At 41.7% G+C, this 22,707-nt stretch overlaps 1 protein-coding gene across 3 annotated transcripts in view; it reads left to right on the forward strand.

The window, feature by feature from the left end:
* pard3ba (par-3 family cell polarity regulator beta a) overlaps positions 1-22,707 on the forward strand; it is a 188,226-nt gene that overhangs the window by 101,252 nt on the left and 64,267 nt on the right. For all 3 annotated transcript variants that reach the window (XM_061692038.1, XM_061692046.1, XM_061692054.1), the window contains 4 exons: positions 925-1,004; positions 2,588-2,632; positions 14,073-14,288; positions 16,708-16,912. In XM_061692038.1, coding sequence (XP_061548022.1) covers positions 925-1,004; positions 2,588-2,632; positions 14,073-14,288; positions 16,708-16,912 — 546 coding nt within the window. The remainder of the gene's footprint in view (positions 1-924; positions 1,005-2,587; positions 2,633-14,072; positions 14,289-16,707; positions 16,913-22,707) is intronic.

The raw sequence follows: 22,707 nt of genomic DNA on the forward strand, positions 1-22,707 counted from the left end.
TGACCAGAACAAAGAGGTCAGAGCATATTACTCTTTACACTGGCTCCCAGTCAGCTTTAGAATATATTTTAAAGTTCTTCTACTAGTCTATAAATCACTAAATGGATTAGGTCCTGAATACATGAAGGAAATGCTCATGGAATACAAACCCAGTGGGGCTCTGAGATTGACAGACTCTGGTCAAATAGTGGCGCACAGAGTCCAAAGCAAACATGGTGAAGCAACATTTAGCTATTATACTGCACACAAATGGATTAAGTTGCCAACAGAAGTGACATCAGCCCCAAGAGTTCGTTTTTAAGTCCAGGTTAAAAAATCTTCTTTTTTTTTTTTTTTTTTTTTCCATGCTTTTTAGAGCATTTCCACTTTTAAATGATATTGTTTGCACTGTATTCTGTTTTAATTGTATTTATATATATTTTTTTCTCTTTGTTTTAAATGTTTGTTTGCTGTTTTTTGTTGTGTATGAAATGCGCTATATACATAAATTTTTTTGCTTTGCTTATGAGATGGCATTTGAGATACAATGGTTTCATGCATTCATCGAATTTGACCATATCACATACTGTGGATTTGAATCTTACACTCTCCTGCTCCAAATAAACCCAAATTTCATGTAGTTAGTCATATTTTGTTTCTCACTGGTTGCACCAATCGTTTGCTGCTGCTTAGCTGGGGTTTCATCGGCGCTCCCACATAAGCCACACTTGTTCATGTAGTGCTGCCTTCGCTTGGAAGAAGAAACCGGTACAAGCAGTGAGCTTTTCAACATCTTTATTTCAAAACAAATTGTTAGTGTCTGTTGTAATCACGCCAAAACAACATTAAACTAGTACCGTAGCGTCTGTCCTCTAACCGTCATTTATGTACGTATGCATGCTGCTCTCATCCTGAGAAAGTTTTTAACACATATCTGTTTTGCAGGGAGCGTTCCATGCATCCCCGAAATGCCAACCACAAGGACAACATACCTCGAAATAGAGCATCCAAAAGCATGGACCTGGGTGAGCTCGCAAATAATTTTTGGAATATGTTTTTACAATTTTATGTTTTTACATTTTACAATTCCCTGTCGAAAAGGATCTGACCTCCTGGACTGCTAAACCAGGAGGCTTTTCAACAATCTAGATGAATTGCGCACGCACATGAATGGAAGGCACAGGTTTTCAAATTCTTGTTGTGTGTGTGCGCGTGCGTGCGTGTATGTGTGTAAACTGAAAACTAAGGTTATTTTCTTGTATTGACCTGTAATAACCCCCCTTTTTTCACAATTGATTTTACCATACCACTTTTTAATTCCTTTTTATTAAACATCTGTTCCCTTTCGTTTTTTTCATTTCCCCCCCTTCCTCAATATAAAAGCTGCTCACTATCTCCCATGACTGTTTTCCAATCCGAGTTCATTAGGGTCTGTGGATTTTCTTTCTTTTCCTGCAGCACACGCCTCTGCCACCCAAGCTTGATTGCCTTTCATTATGGACAAGGGTGGTCTCACCACACTCTCTCTCTCTGTCCTGCCCCACTGAGGCCCACTCCACTCACCACCCTCTTCTGTCGCAATCTTTGATCCTTCTCAGTCTGTTTGTGTTGCCTCCATGTTATCTCTCCACTTCTATTCATCTCTATTGCGTCTTGGTTGAAGCAGGAATTATACTGTTGCTTGTGAGCAGTGTACCTCTTCAGGCTTTTCCATCTCATGTATCTGGCTTTATCAGCACTCCAGTGTTGGCTAGCTTTTATTAAATACCACTTGCCCGAAACAGGTGAACTCCCTTTATTGACCTTGAATGCCTTCAAGCTTCAAGTGTATTGACCGAGGCTTAAGTACATACTTACACATACACACCCACCATGCACGATGACTAGTGGCATTCCTAGCCGTTTTTACAACATGCTATTCGTCATCTTCAGATGTAGAAGCGATATGTACAGACACTCATACTGTATACAGTATTGTAAATACTGAGTGTACTGCATCAAATAAACTGGAGATGAAATGAGGATTTAATTTTTTTTTAACCTTCCACTACGCTAGAAGGAGAAAAACCATGGCATTTCTTTTAGGAAGCTCTGCATTATGTCTGTGTTTCTTGATAACATTGTTTATTCTGTTGTCTTGAACACCACTCCCTTTACCCAAAACCTGGTATCATTTCAAACTCCACCATTTCTCTTGTTTCACAATAATCTACCGCCTGAGAAAATTGACCTCATGAAAAATTTAAATGGGGTTTTCAGAGAGAAAGCAGCGCAAGGAAAACCTATTAATGTCTCCTGGAGTGGTCCGCCTGTGGTGGCGAGCCGCAATCATGTTGGGCTAAATTGGGTGCTGCTTGGCAGGGTGTAGCAGTGGTCTCCTTTCTCCTTTTTGTTTTTATTATTCCTGCTAAAGCCCCATTCATCTCATTATATCTTACAGTCACAATGTCTCTGTCCTTTTATCTATATTTTTTGCTTAATTTCCTAATGTCAGTGGTGATTGTTTTGAGAGAGTCCTTTCGCGCTAGCCCTAGCAGAGGATTCTTGACTCACTGCAATAGGAAGTTTAATATTTATGGAGAAAATGGAGGTACTCTTTGTGTTTCAGTGGCGGACGAGAGTAATGTGAGATCGCTGGCCGGACATAGAAAGGGTAAGTTATTGCATTCCAAATGTTCTCATTGGCTGACTGATGACTGACTGACAAACTAGTAGGGGTGAAGCTACGATTCAATTTGATTGTCGATTATCGACGCCTCTTTAATTGATGCATCTTGATGGGGACTGTCATTTTTTTTTTTTTTTAACAAAAACCCAACAGGTGATTCGGACTGGAGAAAGTAACTATTTTTGTGAAATCTAGATTTTGTTGGGTCTTACATGCATGCAAACCTATTTTGGTTCCTGCTGTGTCAATTTCCTATGTGCAAAAAGTGCATAGGGTTGCTGATATAATATTTATTTGATACTAATTAATGCGTTAAGTGCTGTATATATTATCATATTGATGATACCTATAACTGTGATCATTTTCATCACTGTAATTATGACGTGAATTTTTCATTCATTTATTTTGTAGTCCAAAAGTCACTACACTTCTGCACTCTCTCTTCAGAGACTTTTATGTTATATAATGATGAATCACTGTATTCAATGATTTAGGATTGTTTGATAATCTTCTTTGCAAGGCATCCAACAACAAAAAAATCACCCATGTTTAATGGTGGAAGCAGTCCAGCCAAGAGAAATATTACAAAATGAAGAGAATGTTGGACAAAATGAAGACTATTTGGAATAGATTAATACAATTTCAGGGAACGAATAGTATAATTTAGGTTGTAGGTATTGTAAATTTTAATTGTATTGTAAATTGTATGTTGTTTATTTTATTTTGCTTTGTTGGACTCTGCTGTCTGCAGCTAGGTCTGCATTTCAAATGAGATCTGTTCTCAATTCGCTTTCCTGGATAAATAAAGGTTAAATAAAAACAAATAAATACATTTTAAAAATCAGTACATCAGTACTTCTGATGGTTTTTAGGCCAGCGAGAAGGCCTTGGTGGCCCTGACCAATCACCACTGGTCATTTAGTACCAAGACTGACATTTAAGAAGATTCATGATGCCACAGGGCATCTGCTTTATCTGGCAACTACAGTGTGGTCGCAAACTCTTCTTGTCATTTATTTTTTTGGGAGACAAACACTCAACACAACCAGTTGCTTCGCTATAGCTAGTTTCAGGTCATTTCCTAATTGGCTACTGTTCCTTTTCATGTCACAATCACAGAGTCCGTGGTTCGGTCCAACTCGGTTTTGACCAGTCACATAATGATTTGCCGTCGTAAATATTGAAGTTGTTTAACATTCACAATTGTCGACCCCGGCCATTTTCCAAATAGATCAGGGCAGAAAAATGCACCGTACCAAAGGATAATCTTTCGAGATCATCTTTGCGATATCTGATAATGGGAAAATAATGCTCAAAATTGGCCCTATTATGGGTATGTATGTACCCCGTTTAAGAATCGCTTTCTCCCAACCCACCCAGTATTGTCTAAATGTTCTTTTTTTGTTGTTGTTTTTTTTAATGCAGGTGCATGTTTACTCAGATTTGAGTTGGAAGTCAGTTTGAAAGAGCTTAATTTTATTTTATTATGTTATATCTCGGCTTCTTTCTGACTTATGCAACACTGCGGCAACAAAAAGCCTGTTGCTGGTGAAATACACATGCCCTTAACACTGTCGCCGACCTAAAATACTTTTAAGAACTTTTCACACTGCACTTGGCAAGGCGTTCGGCGCCTTCAACCATTTTCATTGTGTGAAAGCTAGGGGGCATCTGCGTGCCATCACGTCAATGCAGAGGGCGTCTTTGACGCTCAATGACATCGGATGTCATCGGATAGAAAAACTTTCTATCCTGGAGTGTTGATGCGGTGAGAGGCTGGCAGAATGATTTCTGTATGCTATTTTGGCAGACTTGTACTCCAAACTGTGAGGGGAAAATGGAGGACCTTCTAATACATGCGGTTTCTCTTTGTCCCGAAATCTCTGCTCATCCTAAAATATACCTCAAAGCGGTCTTGGTAAAATTTTTGCTCACGAACAAGCTTAAACTCTCCGAGGTTCCGATGAGTTCATTACAATGGGATGAACCCATATCCTTTTTTTTCCCTGGAGCTCGTCTCCTCCTCCTCCTTAAAACGAACAACTCCAGGGCTTTCTTTTGTGAAAAAGACAGCGACATTTTGCCGAGGTGCGGTCTCCTTCTTCAGCGTGATAAAACTTTCGGTTTACTGCCTGTTTGGCTGTTACATCAACACTTCCAAATATAGGATGGCTGCACCCCCATTGCTGTTGGCATTGTGCTTTAACGCAGGGGGCCTTTCACACTGAGCAAGTGCGGGGTGAAAAAGCCTTTACACTCAGAAGTCCCACAAGTACAGTAGATTTGCCTTGTCGTCGTCCTCCTCCTCCCCCTCCCTCCACCTACTCCTACTCCTTTTCTACCAGCTCCTCCCACCAGCTCCACTGCTATGATTTTCCTTGAATGTCTTATCGCTGCCCGTAACTCTGCGACCTACGATAAATAAATGTCTATTTATGCTCTACAGCATTCCACTCATGTTGTTTTCCTCTCGTTCCCTGCTGACGTCTTTACTAATGTGTATTGACAGCGCTTTTGTGTGTTTCTCATTTTTGCTGACACGGCGTATTGGGTAGGCTTCCTGTGCTACACCCCCTCTCTTAAAAGGCCTCAGTGTTTTTTATGGGTTTGACATATTTCATTAGATGAATGTTCTTAAGAGGCCTGCCTGATTCTTTTAATCTGGCTAAAACCCTATTTTCCTCTCAGGCGGAAGTGCTTCACTCCACTCGCTTTCCTCTTATTCCTTTGTTCATTCTGCTTGATTATTTCGTTTTCTGAATCTCAGCATTCAATGTCTTTTTTTCTTTCTTTTTTCAACTGTAACTTTCGCTACCACTTTCTTTTTCCAACTCTCCCCCAGATCCTCCACCTTGATGATTATGCCTCTTGCTTGTGTTTGCCTGGCTCATTCCCATTGTTCTTTCACTTTCAAATACGTCAATTTTCTCTGTGTTCATTTTACACTCCTATCTCTCACTGGGTGCCATTTGAGTTTTCACAGATTTCTCCATCTTCCTCCCACATTCCAAGAACAGCTTAGGTTCACTGAAGACTATAAATTGGCTCGAGGTGTGAATGTGAGCGTGAATAGCTATCTGTGGGCAACTAGTCCACTTTGTACCCTGCCTCTTTCCTAAAGTTAGCTGGAATCAGCTCCAGCTCATGTGTGTCTCTGAACAGGATAAGCGGAGGAAAATGGATGACTGGATGGATGTCTGTCTTGTCATGTTTGGCAGAAGCTAATCCCGTGGCTTTACACTTGCAACAAAAAGACTGAGTCTCCAGTCCCTTCCCCTGCTGTATGCACCCCGCTGTAGATTGAAGTTGTGGGCAGCTATGCTGATCTGATTGTTTGCTCTGCATCTCCGAAGCCCACCTCTTTGCGTGCCTCTGCATGATGGAGAACTTCACAATTAAAGCTACAGCACAATTAAGTAAATCCGAACTTCACAATTAAAGCTACAGCACAATTAAGTACATCCATCCATTTTCTGTAGTGCTTATCTTCATTCTTTGGGCGAGAGGTGGGGTGCACCCTGGACTGGTCACCAATAGACAAATAAGCATGCACAGTCACAGTGACACCTATGGGCAATTTGGAGTCTTCAGTTAACCTAAAATGCATGTTTTTGGAATGTGTAAGGAGCCCAGAGTGTCTGGAGAATAGCACACAAGAAGGCCGCAGCCAAGATTCGAACCCATAACCTCTGAACCGTGAGGCAGACGTGCTAAGCAAATTAAGTATACCAGTAATTAAAAAAGAAAAATTTAAATTGTTTTGTTTTTAATAAAAATTGTACACCTTGATACCCACTTCCATGTATGCCAATGTTAACAAAAGTAAATTCAGACCTGCATCAACTTTCATAAATGAAAACCTAATCTTCTTGAAAAGAGGTACTTCTACTTGCTGGAGGCCAGGGTTTGTAATAAAAGCAAGCGTCCGTACAGACAATGAAAGCATTTTGCTCATGGAGGCAGCACGTCAACCACTACGCAGTGTTTGTGTACTATGGGCACATCTCCAACAGCAAATACCAAATATGCATTTATGATGTAAATTAACCCCACTGTTACGCAACACTTGGGTGGAAGTGGAAATTCAGAACGGAATTAGCTAGAATAGCATTGTGATGGGATCCACTTTGAAGGTGAAAAAGACAATCACAAGAATAATCTCAGTCTAGCTTGAACAGCAGCAGAACCCAGTGGGAAGGTTCTGCACATCGGACTTGCGTGTAAAAAGACACCATAGTGGCTATTGAACGTTGCTTAAACCTGTTACAGCTGCGAAGGCCACTGCCCATCATCCTGATCCTGGTCTGCTTTTGGGCTGCTTGTCAAATTTGTGCACCAGCTTGAGTCGGTGGCAATCAGGTGGACATGATGCAGATACATGAGAGCATCACTGGCACAGTGAGCAGCGATATGTGATGAACGCTGATTTCACCCTCCGCTGGATCGAGCTGGCGATGATAGCTGCCTCTCTGCCAGTCATCCATCCCATTAAACCCTCATTATTCATTTAACTCTGACCTTAACCACCTGATACACGTGGAGTGAGCACACCCAGAGTGGCAAAGACCTTAGCAAAAGTGAATTGGGCTTTTTTCTGCCTCACATAGTGAAGGGCACATACTGCTATTCACTCTGGAATATCATGACTTTGAAGTTTTTTTTGTTTTGTTTTTTTCACCTAAATCCTCAGAGTTCGTAAGCATGCACCCGCGCCCACACACTCTCGTTTTTTTCTGTATAGTGCAGAAGTGTGCAAGGAAGGAGCTTAATTTTATCAGGCTGCAAACTGGACAGTCATAATTACATTTGTGACACAAATCCTGCCTCTCAAATTGAACGTTTTATTCTTGGAAGCTCCCCCTTCTCTATTTATAACCCCTTATTCCCCGCAAATCCCACTTCCTCCCAGAAAGTTAATTTAAGTCTGAAAAGGCAACTGTGCTCATCCCATCTACCCCCCACGTCCTTTGACTCTGTCATCTCTTCAGTTTCACAGTTTTTTTGTTTTTGTTTTTTTGTTTTTTGCCCCATTTTGAACACCTTGAAGCCTCTGGAAAATCATCAGAGCCATGATTCAAGAAATCCATACAGAAAATGTTAAAGTGCTTGGGGCAAAACTCATCTCTTGTCAGCCCATTTATGTCTTTCAATAGCGCTCAGTATTTCTTACGTTGTCGTACACAACTGGTTGCTTGAGTTGGAAAGGTTCTTCAGGTTCTTCTCCTGTTGACTCAGCTCTGCCCTTCATCTGCCCTACATCTATCTTTTTAAGCTTTTGCAGATTCATTTAAAAAATAGTCAGTGTTAAAAAAAAAGCAGGCCTTTGAAATTGTCCACAGCACAACTATAAATTAGAATAGCTACTTAGAAGCTATTACAATGCGAGAAAACTAAAAATAAATGTACTGATGCACTAAACATGATCGGTATGATGTTGCTTAGTAGGTGATCCAATTACAGCAGTGTGACATCTGTGCCGCAGAGAAGATGCTGCAAAGAGCACCGGTGTATAACAGCATATGTTAACGTCGCAGTCAATGCAGCAGATTTGTCTCACCTGGAAAAGATTTCCAATTTTGAGCTATAATACTATACAGATGAATAAGCCATCTCATTTTTGAGGGGGTCTGATATAAAACAGAGCAAAACATAAAACACGTACAACATAAAGAGTCATGACAACAGACATTCAGACACGCTCACAAATAGCCATCTGCCCAAAAGCCCAAAACCCTTCCATCCACCATACATACTGTATCTAACAACTATGACGTAATGAAATGTGACACAATTTATCTGAGAGTTTACATTGCTTGTTGGTGATGTCAGCGGTAGGGATGGGAATTGATCACATTTTTCCGATTCTGATTCCACTTTTGATACTGCTTATCGATTCTCAAATTTGTAGTTTGGGGGGGAAAAAACATCCAGGGGATAATAGATTTTAAAAACAAATTAAATGTATAAAATAAAAAAACGTCCAATGAATTTTATATCCAGGCTTTTCACAATCATAAAAATGTTATAATCAAAGAAAAACGATTGTGCCGCAGCGCAGGTTGTGTATGGAAGTCCAATGTGACAATGTTCTTCAGCCCTCCCTGAGTGTTATTAAAACTATTTAATGGCATCCCATTTGGAGTTTACTGTAAAACTAAACACACAATAAAGAAATTTCCATCCATCCATCTTCCACCACTTATCCGAGGTCTGGTCGCGGGGGCAGTAGGTTTAGCAGGGATGCCCAGACTTCCCTTTCCCCAGCCACTTCATCCATCTCTTCCGGGGGTATCCCGAGGCGTTCCCAGGCCAGCCGAGAGACGTAGTCTCTCCAGCGTGTCCTGGGTCGTCCCCGGGGTCTCCCTGCCCAGGAAACTCATTTCGGCCGCTTGTATCCGGGATCTCGTTCTTTCGGTCACGACCCACAGCTCGTGACCTGACCATAGGTGAGGGTAGGAACGTAGATTGACCGGTAAATCGAGAGCTTCGCCTTTCGTCTTAGCTCCTTCTTTACCACAACGGATCGATACAAAGTCCGCATCGCTGCAGACGCTGCACCGATCCGCCTGTCGATCTCCCATTCCATTCTTCCCTCTCTCGTGAACAAGACCCCAAGATACTTGAACTCCTCCACTTGGGGCAGGATCTCATCCCCGACCCGGAGAGGGCACACCACCCTTTTCTGACTGAGGACCATGGTCTCAGATTTGGAGGTGCTGATTCTGTCCATAAAAGTTATGAACAGTATCGGTTACAAAGGGCAGCCTTGGCGGAGTCCAACCCTCACCGGAAACGAGTCCGACTTACTGCCGGATATGCGGACCAAACTCTGACTCCGGTCGTACAGGGACCGAACAGCCCGTAACAGGGGGTTCGGTACCCCATACTCCCGAAGCACCCCCCACAGGACCACCCGAGGGACACGGTCGAACGCCTTCTCCAAGTCCACAAAACACATGTAGACTGGTTGGGCGAACTCCCATGCACCCTCGAGGACCCTGCCAAGGGTGTAGAGCTGGTCCACTGTTCCACGGCCAGGATGAAAACCACACTGCTCCTCCAGAATCTGGGATTCAACTTCCCGACGGACCCTTGGGAAAGAAATTTCCACACATTGTATATTTAATAATTACAAGACATTGTTTTAGAGATTGCTAGCTTGATGCTAACAGTCAATTGAAAACCCTAATTGACGGACTAGCTACAATTAGCATTATATCATTTACCTTTAAAAAAACAAATACACACACAAACGCTGTACCAACAAATACAGACATATATAACAATACTCTCAGGCATATATTCTTCCCAATCTAAAAATTACTAAGGTTCTATCGCAACGGTCTTCTACTCTTTATTTTTTTAAATATTTTTTAGCTTTCGGAAATAATATAGCTCCATGCATGCATCGCACCACACTCCCCCTAAGAGGCCAAGGGAAACTTTCAAGTCGCAGTTTCTGACAGGGTGGATTTCCACCTGTCGATCACTGGCTCTTTGACGTACAGTTGTAGCTCATCCTCAACACAGCAACTGGCTAGCAGGTGACCAGTGTGATGTGCCAGCAGAGCTGAACGTCTCATCAACACTGCTGCAGAAGGATCCGTGTTTGGTAAAACTTTGATGTCCGTTTTTGATGCCGTGCCGCCTGAGAGATCGAAGGTCACGGGCATTCAATGTTGGTTTTTGGCCTTGCCGCTTACATGCAGGGATTTCTCCAGATTCTCTGGCACTTTTGATGATGATATGGACCGTAGATGATGAAATCCCTAAACTCCTTGCAATTGTACGTTGAGGAACATTGTCCTTAAACTATTTTCTCACAAAGAGGTGAACCTCGCCCCATCTTAGTAACTAACCCTAACCCTGGTGAGGTGTTCCGGGCACGTGCCACCGGGAGGAGACCCCGGGGACGACCCAGGACACGCTGGAGAGACTGAATACAGATAATGAATACCAAACCGGACCAAAGAGGAAAAGAACCATCGAGACTGTTATAGATGCAAAGTTCAAAAGCCAGGATCTGTGACGGTATAGAACTGTGTTAGTGCCAATGGCATGGGTAATATACACATCTGTGAAGGCACCATTAATGCTGAAGGGTACATACAGGTTTTGGAGAAACTTTTGCTCCTATCCAAGCAACGTCTTTTTCATGGACGCCCCTGCTTATTTCAGCAAGACAATGCCAAACCACATTCTGGACATGTTACAACAGCGTGGCTTCGTAGTAAAAGAGTGCGGGTACTAGACTGGCCTGCCTGCAGTCCAGACCTGTCTCCCATTGAAAATGTGTGGCATATTATGAAGCGTAAAATACGACAACGGAGACCCCGGACTGTTGAACAGCTGAAGCTGTTCAGCAAGCAAGAATGGGAAAGAATTTCACCTACAAAGCTTCAACAAATAGTGTCCTCAGTTCCCAAACGTTTACTGAATGTTGTTAAAAGAAAAGGTGATCTAACACAGTTGTAAAAATGACCCTATCCCAGCTGTAACGTGTTGCAGCCATAAAATTCTAAGTTAATGATTATTTGCTAAAAACAATAAAGTTTATCAGTTTGAACAATAAATATCTTGTCTTTGTAGTGTATTCAGTTAAATATAAGTTGAACATGATTTGCAATTCATTCTGTTTTTATTTGTTTAACACAATGTCCCAACTTCATTGGGATTGAGGATTCCCACATAGTTTTACACAGCCTCATTGTTGTATTCAACGGTGATAGGGATTTACCAAAATTACTAGTAATCTATATCGGCGATTTATATAAAACCCATTGTAACGTATATTGGTTGAATAAAATTTTTATTAATTTAGGAGAAAAGAGTAAGCCGGAAGCGACGTCTGCGTTACTTCTGGTTTAGAATAATTTTAAATTGAATCGTTAAAATCAAATCTGTATTGTAAGGGGCACCACGTCACTTTTTATGTGGATGAAATTTAGGGAAAGTGACGAGAAACCTTTTTATCAGGCTCGTATTCTGAAGGTTGCTACACTTGATGAAAATTTGAGTTCTTGATGACAGAGGCTTACTTAAACTCAAAACACACAAAATATGACCAAGAGTGGAATTTTATAGTATATTTAATTACATCTACAAGGGATCTAGTGGGAAACACACAAAGGGGTCTAACTAAAGAAAGAAAATAACACTAATAATGGTAAAAAAGAAGGAAAATAGGCGTATGAAAAGGGAAATAGAACATCGTGTGTTGGACTAAAGTGGAAAACACGAGTTTAACGCGTCCATTCCAGACGAGAGAGAGAGAGGACAAAGTTGAGATTTTGTCTGATGCTAGTAATTTCCCCGAAATTATTAGGGACTAATATTGTACAGTCTGGCAAAAGTTTGCCGTGTCTACTCACGAGCGTAGGTTCAAGCTGGTGGGTGGTGATCTCTCTCTGGGCACATCTCAGGAAGCAAGGAGACTGAGTTGAAGATGAAAAAGGTGGAGAAAAATGAAACAAAAACAAGATGCGGAAGAAGACAAATTGTTGTTCGTCACGCCTTCTTGGGAGAATAGGATTGTCTATCTCCCCGCCTGATTTCAGGGATCCGCTCGCAAGTTCGGAGAACTCACGCTTGGCTGGGAGCGAACAGCCACTTTTCGGGAGGCTTAGCAGCGGGGTTCCACGGAGGCTAGGGAGCCGGATCTCCATCCCTACAGCCCGCGGTTACCGAGCCGTGTGCCCGAACAAAGAAAGGGAAAAGGGGGGAGGGGTGGCCGAAACCAGCCCGTGACCGGCGAGCTGCCATCCAGAACACTTAAGAAGTCAGAGGAGAGAAAAAACACAAGAGCGAGCAAAAACACACGAGCGCCAGGGTACCCCAGAGGCGGGGCTTGGGCAAGAGGAATTGACGACCTGGAGAAGACCACACCCATCAGCTGGAATATAGACTACAAATTTGATAAAATGAATTTAAAATCATATATTAATATAAAATAATTTCAACTTTACTCAGAAGTCAAGCATGACTGACTGTTTATACTTTAGTTTTGGCAAATCAACTGCTTATGGTTCACATTTCATCCTGCTGGGAGTCAAATAAAGACAAACATTTCTCAAAATCTCACAATTGCACTTGTGAAGTTGACCCACTGACACAGACATCAAGGCATACATTTGAAAAATTTCTGCAGAGTTCGCGAAATATCAAAAAGACATTTATCCTTGGTGAAACATCAAATGAGAGTCCCCCCGGTTTGACTTTGCAGTTCCTCTCGACGCCAGAGGGTGTTGCCTTGTCCCAGCAATTGTTCCTATTCACACACAGGTGGTCCGGTGGAAACATCTGGCCTTTAATGATTGGGAGTTCAGACTTTGAGGGTAGATGTTAATTAGTTTAGGGTCCACGAGGAGTCTCCTTGGGGGCAGTCTCACAGCAGGGTGGCTTCGAAGGATGCAGTTTATCCAGGTGGGGGGAAGGTTCTGGCTCCTGGGTCAGAGTCACTACACCATGCTTCATGAAGTGTTTGTCTCAAGTCCTCCACTTGTGCTAGTGGTTTTACGTTTTTCCACGTCCATGAGCTACACTTTGAAGCTGGGTACAGTTATAACTGTGAGAGGGCGAAGGTGCACACACACACGCGCATCCACGCACACACACACACACACACACACACACACACGCTTGTCACTGCAAAGTAAATTGCAAAGCTAAAAAAAACAGTCTATCAGTGTATATTGTCCCATGCAGAGCTTACCGGTACTGAATTTTACCCATCACCGGTATTTACTTAATAATATACCGTATCTACAGATTTTTTTTAATGAGAAACTATGGCATATTGTTGCTGACTGATTTAAATAAAAGAAAATATGTTCACTTTTTCATGATTTGGACTATTTTACCGTGATGTAAACATCTGAATTTACATTTGTATCCCCCATATTTACTGAAAACTGCATACTTTACCTGAACAATTAAGCACCAACTACTTTCACCTTGTTTCGAGGAGAACATAGGAAACAGAAGACGGACTACAACCTCAACACAAGAACTGTTACTTTGTTTTAATATGTCAACTCCCATAATGTCGGCAGAATGTTTAGCATATAATTGAATTTAAAAGTTTAATTCATGCACAGGTATTAAAATCGGGTGCATGCATTTGTTTTAAGGTGATGTGATCTTTGTGGCAACATTTCTTTAAAATTGTGTGTGACCACTTACTCCTGTTTCTAAGCAATCACACAATAATACCAGAACCTCAACAAACCCCCCTTCTATATTTTAACTAATCCAAATGCACTGTGATTGTTGTAGGAAACAAAATTTTAAATATTTCATATATTAGGATGATGTTTTTTTTTAGTCTCTATCATGCATATCCCCCTGCTTCTCCAGCAACCAGGCCTTCTTACATCAGCCTTCTAACTACATCCACTTGCCCTGACCTCTTTTATCCATATTCCAGGGCCCACTGATGGGGGAACACTGGGCCCAACACTGGGCCTCTGGAAGTCCAGCTCCCTCGAAAGTCTCCAGTCAGCCATGTCGGAGGTCCACCAAAATGATATGAAGGCACAGGTTCCATTTCACCGCCCACAACCACACATGGTTCGAGGACGCGGATGCAACCAGAGTTTCCGCATTGCCATCGACAAGTCTTATGAAGGCCCTTCTGAAGATGGTAGGCTTAACATAATTGGCTTGTGACTGTACTTGCTGCACATTTTTAAACTTTCACTTGATCTTAAGTCATAATAAAGGTTTCTGCACTTAAATTAGATGTCACATTACCAACACACAGTCCTCCGGTTTTGTATGGTGGAAAAATATTACCTTCTCAAAACAGGTAAAAAAACAACATTAAGTACAAGACACTTTGTCCCTAATGTAAGTGTAAAAAATCTGCCAATGGAACTAGTATGAAATGACTTATGATTCTTAAAATAATACCTCGTTTCTTAAAATGTGTTTTTGCCTTGCTGAATTTTTTTTAAAATGCTTCATATGTCATACTAGTTTAATTCGACCATCAGTCATATTAATGAGAATAGACCATACAGAATAAATTTCAGTAGGTTCTTGATGTTTTACCATTTTGACAAGGAATGAGAAATTTAAAGTTGAACCCATCTTTTTGTACCTAAATTTGAGCAGGCTCACTGGGGTTCTCAGAGAAATCAGAAAGTAATCAAGCATAACATTCCACCTCTGAAATCTAATTTAAACATATATTAAGTAAGTAACAATTAGTCAATCTTAATCTACTGGGGGACTATGACTGGAAAATCTCAGGAGTTGGTTGACATGATGATTAGGAGAAATGTTGATATATTGTGTGTCCAGAACAGGTGGAAAGGCAGTAAGGCTAGAAGCTAAGGGGCAGGGTTCAAATTATTTTACCATGGTGTAGCTGGGAAGAGAAATTAAGTAGTTATTTTTTTATTTATTAATTTTATTAATAAATAAAAATTATTATTTTATTTATATATATTAACTCTTCCTTTATTTTAAAGGAAGAGTTACTGTAGCTAAGAAAGTCTTGGAGGTGAAAAGAGTATCAGATCGAGTGATAAGGCTGAAATTTGAAATTGAGGGTGTTATGTATAATGTAATGTAATTAGTGGCTATGCCCCACAGGTAGGATGTGATCTAGAGGGGAAAGAGAAATTCTGGAAGGAGCTAGATGAAGTAGTTCTGAGCATCCCCTGACAGAGAAAGAGTCATGATTGGTGCAGGTTGTAATGGACATGTTGGTGAAGGTAACAGGGGTGATGAAGAAGTTATGGTTAAATTCAGCATCCAGGAAAGGAACTTGGAGGGACAGATGGTGGTAGACTTTGCAAAATGGATGGAAATGGCTGTAGTGAACACCTTATTCCAGAAAAAGCAGGAACATAGGGTGACCTACAAGAGCGGAGGTAGAAGCATGCAAGCATCTGCACAACAATTACGTTTTGTGCAGATAATGTAATCTGAAAGAGGTTACTGACTACTGTTACTGATTAAATCGGGTCAACAGTCCAGAGCAATGGTGAGTGTGGTCAGGAAGTGAAGAGCAGGTTGGAACGGGTGAACGAAGGTGTCAGGTGTGTTATGTGACAGAATAGTCTCTGCTAGGATGAAGGGCAAAGTTTATAAGAGAGTGGTGAGACCAGCCATGATTTACGGCTTAGAGACAGTGGCACTGAAGAGACAACAGGAAGCAGAGCTGGAGAAGGCGGAAATGAAGATGTTGAGGTTCTCTCGAGGAGTGACCAGTTTGGACAGGTTTAGAAATTAGCTCATCAAAGCGAGGGACAAGGTTAGATGTTTTGGAGACAAAGTTAGAGAGCGCAGACTTCGATGGTTTGGACACGTCCGGAGGAGAGAGAGTGAGTATATTGGTAGAAAGGTGATGAGAATGGAGCTGCTAGGCAAGAGCGCTAAAGGAAAATCAAAGAGAAGGTTGATGAATGTAGTGAGGGAAGACACGAAGGGAGTTGGTGTCAGAGAGGAGGATGCAGGAGATAGGGTTACGTGGAAAAGGATTATGACCTGTGGCGACCCCTAACGGGACACGCTGAAAGGAGAAGGAGATAATCTTGGTTATAGTTTCCTTATTCCAGTGTATTTACCATTACTGAAACATTTTGTGTTAACAGTGTTACCGTGACATGCCGCCGCTCTGCCAAGGTGCTGAGAGGGCCACCTTCAAAATAAATCAATGCCATTTTTAAGCTTTTTGAAGTTGGTCACAGAGCGTGGTGCTGGCCTTTAATGAAGCCTTAACCATAGGTTCGCACCCTGGTGGCTGGCTGACTAGTTGCGGGTACTCCTGCAAATGAAGCACTTTTCATATGCAGCAGTGCACGCATTTTAAATGTAAACAAATCGGCGACGATCTGGCTCATTGCATCGTGGCAGCCAAAATCGCAATCACGATTCAAAGTCGATTAATTGTGTCGCCCTACTTACATATACGAACCAACATTAACATATTTTTAGATGAAGAGACACATGAATACTGGATAAAATGCTTCATGGAATTCAATTACCGTAATGACATATTTTCGCTGCCTCGTCCTGGCCGCCATCTGACCAAATAAGCCATTCCTCCATAGATGATGACATGTCTGAGCTGAGCTCTGGTCATGAAACACCAGCCAGCAGCTCCTCACGTCAGGACCTGGATATTGACAATGTGAAGAAGCAGAAGAAAGTCAGCGGGAAGAAGCAGGAGAAAAAGACCAAAGGAATTAAGAGAAGTGAGGATGCTGCAGATGATATGGAGAAGAAGACCAAAAAAAAAGGCTTTGCTCTTTTGAGGTAGGAGACACGCAAAAAAATATTTTCTGTGTAGTTGAAGCTTTTCTACTAAAGCTGACAGGTGACCTGTTGAAATAGAAAAATGTGGTGTACTTAGGTTTTATGCAGAAATTGAGGCAAATGAGACTCTCCCTGCTCTACTCTCCCAATACATTTATGGGGTATTGGATATATACGTAGCCTTGGCGCCAATGGAGGGAATCCATTATGGGCCAATCTGAGCAAAATCCATCGACAGATTACCTACCGAAACAGTTTATCACCCATTTATCAACATGTCCACATCTTGATTGTGGTGAGCCCAATCCTCCTTCAAGCAGCCCTTATCTTTTGGCATTGACACGGTGTGGCCAGTGTATCGCCACACTTCCAACACTGCAGATTCAATTAGGCTGTCGCAACAGATAGAGCATGCTGAATGTGAGTCCACAGATGGCAGATAACAATTCAATCGGCTAGTGTCAAGGGCAGTAAATGGAAGAGATGTTCACACGGAAAGAGAAGGGCAGAGTGAAGGACACACACACTCTGGGTGGAATCACACGTGGGACCAGGTTTGAAGTCAGATCTGAAGAGCACATTCACATATCATTGGGTTGTATTTTCCAAATACAATCAATAGAGGTTATGCACAACCACCTTCCGCATTCAGCAAAACAAGACAAAGCACTTCGTTCCAGATGAGATCACTGGGGAGACGTATGGCAGGAGATGGCTACAAACCACTTGTAGAAATATTAGTCTACAGTGTCTTTTTTTTTTTTTTTAATGCACAAAATTTCTTCAAGAGCTGCCAAAGATGACCATATCTGAAGTTCAGGCCTCATTCGTGTTTACATACATTATATCAAATGTATAATTAAATTAAGACACTTATTTAACTTTTGTTTGACAATACCAGCAATTTAAATAAATAAATAAATGGCTGGGATGGGCTCCAACACGCCCGCGACCCTAGTGAGGAGAAGCGGCTCAGAAAATGGATGGATGGATGGATGGAGAGCGAGGGGGAAAAAAATAAATAAATAAAAAAGGCGTTCTGAGGACCTGGTTTCAAATCCGGTCTCACCTGTGTGGAGTTTGCACGTTCTCCCTGTGCCTGTGTCGGTTTTCTCCGGGTACTCTGGTTTCCTCCCACATTCACAAAACATGCATGGTAGGTTGATTGAAGCCTCTAAATTGCCCTTTTATATAGCCCTGTTCCCTTTTTTTTTTTTTTATTGCATAGGTACCATAACTAATAATAACTAATTTAACTGTAGTCTACTGTTTTTCTGTATATAAAATGCTGCCTTTGGTAGCATCAGGGCTAATAAATTCTATTGTAAATCAATTTGAGTATCTCGAGAAGCTTTTGAAAGTAGCAGTTATTGTACGTTGCATTTTGTGCAAGGATGTTCTGACCATAAACCTTTTCCGGATCACATTTATTTTGCTAGATCTATTTAATTGGGTAAGGGCTGTAATCATTCTTACAATACGAATACATCTGAAGAACGCTTTAAGCTATTGCTCTAGGCTACATCTCTTAACTCATTCACTGCCAGCCGTTTCCTGAGCAGGGAACCCCTTGACTGCCAGGGATTTTCGAGCATCCATCAATCCATTTTCTGATCAGACTCTCTTCTTTCATCAGAGAAAAAGTTTGTCTCTAGCCGACACCGTTCTTTAGTAATCAGCAGTCAAATATAGGCTACTTTCAGCCATATCAGTTTCTGGAGGGGAAAAAAACTGAGAAAACAGCCTTTTTGTGAAAGCAGACACATCAAGCAGAACAATGACTTTGACACCAATATTTGTTTTCTTTTGTGAAAATCTCAAACATTTGAACATAAAACAACACTGAAGAAGTACTTTTGACAAAAACAATAATTTACAAATATAACTGTACAGAATTTACATTAGACAAAAATGCATGAAAAAATGGGGCTCCCACACTTGCACTTATTTCCTCCAAATTCTCTTCCTCTACCATTTGCTTTTTATTACCTTGCGCATAAAATCTCGCAAAGTTTGAACCACTTCTGGATTTTATTCTTTGGTGGCGGTGAATGGGATCTTGGGTGGTTGTCATTGTCCTTGAAACCAGTCCCTACTTCTCCTTGAAGCACAACCCATGCAGTTTAGAAACATAACTATTACTAAAAAATACATTGTTGAAATTGCTGTCGTGGGACGTGGAGAAAAAAAAAAAGCTTTACCTTTTTTGTCTGCACTGCGTACTGGAATGGCGGTCGAACGTCTGCTGGATGCATAACCTGTAAGTTTTAAGAAATACATACCATTACTAGAGAATACGTTTTATCTATGACATGTTTTGCAAGGGTAAAAAAAAAAACATTACTTTTCTTTGTCGCAATCGTAAAAGACGTTCCACTCACAGGTGTTGAATTAATGCAAGATGGACGAAATGCAAAATTCTAATCAGTACTGGCAACAGATGTTAGATTGTAATGTGAACTAGTGGGACTAAATTATGTTTTTTTGTAACAAGGATTGAAGGCTGCTCGCTCAATCTATCTAATGCGAGCTGCAAACAAGTTACCTTCGTCTTCGTCGGAGGAAGCTCGGATTAAGTTCGGCTGGCTATCCAGACTCACAGACAGTTCACTCATCACGATTCCAGATCCCATTTACTCAAATCCTGGTCGAGAGAGGATCAGCTGGCAAGCGGCTGGGAGGATCTCGCCATATGTATGGGCCGGCATTTTGGGCGATAGCTTTGCAACAAAGTGATCGCTCTGCGCGTCATTCTGACACTGCGCGTCATCCTTTATTCCCCCGCATGATCTAAGGCGTCGTTTCTGGTTGAATATTTTTCTTGCCATGGCGCAATACATTTCTAGTACTGAAAGCTTTTTTGTTAGATTTTTTTTTTTTTTTTTTTTTTCATTTTGTCTTTTCTGCCATTATGTTTGCCTTCTCTCCATTATGTTTGCCTTCTCTCATTGTCTCTTGTACCCTGCCGGCCTGCCCCCTCCTTCTTCTTCCTCTGAGGGAGGGATGTTCAGCTGAAGGCATTGTTGCCCTCTTCAGGGTGCCAATCCTCATTGCAGTTATCCAGAGGCTCGACGATCACACACAAACTACACAAGACCCTCCCCGTTAAAAAACGCCATTGATGTCTTTAGACGGCATTGGCAGGGAATAGATGGATTCTGAAGGACATCTTTGGATGGCATTGGCAGGGAATGAGTTAATAAGGTACTACTGTAATTAATAAGAGTAATAAATCCTAGAATCACCACTGCCAGTGAGGTCAGTAGTTCGGCAAAGAAAATGACCACCAAACAACAACTTCTGGTGCTCCTTTAAGAACCAGACCAACATTTTTATGTGCACCACAGCCCATGACCCATCTCTGAAGCAAATGTCATGACTAACTTACAGTAAAGCGAAGCACTCCAGGCTCCAGAAACTACCACTGCACAATTACCCGTCCCCCATCACCCATTGCGCTCGCTCTGGCCTTTCTCTGGCCAAGTTGATTGTTATTGAATTTGAAATATGACTTAATTAGCTCAACATTGGTGGTTCAATGTAATTGCAGCTCCCAAAAGTTATTTTCGTCTGGTGGCAGCATTCAGAAAAGGGCAACTCATAAACATATGACTTCACTTTACCCCTGTGGTGAAAGTATGCACATCAGCACCCGACACAACACCTGCTGGAAGTTTTCCCTGCCCTTTCGGCGATCATAAATGTTTGTTTTAGATGTGCCAATATTTGAAGACCTGTGTGTTTTAGCAACCGCACGCAGCAAATAGCGAGGGTCATTGGGTGACCCCTGGAAATCATATACAACCCTAATTCCAATGAAGTTGGGACATTGTATTAAACATAAATAAAAACAGAATACAATGATTTGCAAATCATGTTCAACCTATATTTAATTGAATACACTACAAAGACAAGATATTTAATGTTCAAACTGATCAACTTTATCGTTTTTAACAAATAATCATTAACTTAGAATTTTATGGCTGCAACACGTTCCAAAAAAGCTGGGATAGGGTCATGTTTACCACTGTGTTACATCACCTTTTCTTTTAACAACATTCAATAAACATTTGGGAACTGAGGATACTAATTGTTGAAGCTTTGTAGGTGGAATTCTTTCCCATTCTTGCTTGATGTACAGTTTCAGCTGTTCAACAGTCTGGGGTCTCCATTGTCGTATTTTACGCTTCATAATGCGCCACACATTTTCAATGGGAGACAGGTCTGGACTGCAGGCAGGCCAGTCTAGTACCCGCACTCTTTTACTACGAAGCCACGCTGTTGTAACGTGCAGAATGTGGTTTAGCATTGTCTTGCTGAAATAAGCAGGGGCGTCCATGAAAAAGACATTGCTTGGATGGCAGCATATGTTTCTCCAAAACCTGTATGTACCTTTCAGCATTAATGGTGCCTTCACAGATGTGTAAGTTACCCATGCCATTGGCACTAACTCAGCCCCATACCATCACAGATGCTGGCTTTTGAACTTTGTGTCTATAACAGTCTGGATGGTTCTTTTCCTCTTTGGTCCGGAGGAGACGAGGTCCACAATTTCCAAAAACAATTTGAAATGTGGACTCGTCGGACCCCAGAACACTTTTCCACTTTGCATCAGTCCATCTTAGATGAGTTCAGGGCCCAGAGAAACCGGCGGCGTTTCTGGGTGTTGTTGATAAATGGCTTTTGCTTTGCATGGTAGAGTTTCAAGTTGCACTTACGGATGTAGCGCCGAACTGTATTTACTGATATTGGTTTTCTGAAGTGTTCCTGATCCCATGTGGTAATATCCTTTACACATTGATGTCGGTTTTTGATGCAGTGCCTCCAGAGGGATCGAAGGTCATGGGAATTAAATGTTGGATTTCGGCCTTGCCGCTTACATGCAGTGATTTCTCCTGATTCTCTGAACCTTTTGATGATATTATGGACCGTAGATGATGAAATCCCTCAATTCCTTGCAATTGTACATTGAGGAACATTGTCCTGAAACTGTTCGACTATTTTCTCACGCACTTGGTCACAAAGAGGTGAACCTCGCCCCATCTTTGCTTGTGAATGACTGAGCAATTCAAGGAAGCTCCTTTTATACCCAATCATGGCACCCACCTGTTCCCAATTAGCCAGTTCACCTGTGGGATGTTCCAAACAGGTGTTTGATGAGCATTCCTCAACTTTCTCAGTCTTTTTTGACACCTGTCCCAGCTTTTTTGGAACGTGTTGCAGCCATAAAATTCTAAGTTCATGATTATTTGCTAAAAACATTAACGTTTATCAGTTTGAACATTAAATATATTATTCTTTGTAGTTTATTCAATTAAAGATAGGTCGAACATGATTTGCAAATCATTGTATTCTGTTCCCAAGATACTTGAACTCCTCCACTTGGGGCAGGATCTCATCTGTGGGTCGTGACCGAAAGAACAAGATCCAGGATAGAAGTGGCCAAAATGAGTTTCCTCCGCAGGGTGTCCGGGTTCTCCCTTAGAGATAGGGTTAGAAGCTCGGTCATCCGGGAGGATCTCAGAGTAGAGCCGCTTCTCCTTCACATCGAGAGGAGCCAGATGAGGTGCACGGGGCATCTGATTCTGATGCCTCCCTGGTGAGGTGTTTCAGGCACGTCTCACCGGGAGGAGACCCTGGGGACGACCAGGACACGCTGAAGAGAGTATGTCTTTCGGCTGGCCTGGGAACGGACGCCTCCCTGACATCCATCAACCTTCTCTTTGGTCTTCCTCTAGTTCTCTTGCCTGGCAGCTCCATCCTCATCACCCTTCTACCAATATACTCACTATCTC

Source organism: Phycodurus eques, chromosome 1 (genome assembly GCF_024500275.1).
Source record: "Phycodurus eques isolate BA_2022a chromosome 1, UOR_Pequ_1.1, whole genome shotgun sequence".
NCBI classification, from domain to species: Eukaryota; Metazoa; Chordata; class Actinopteri; order Syngnathiformes; family Syngnathidae; genus Phycodurus; species Phycodurus eques.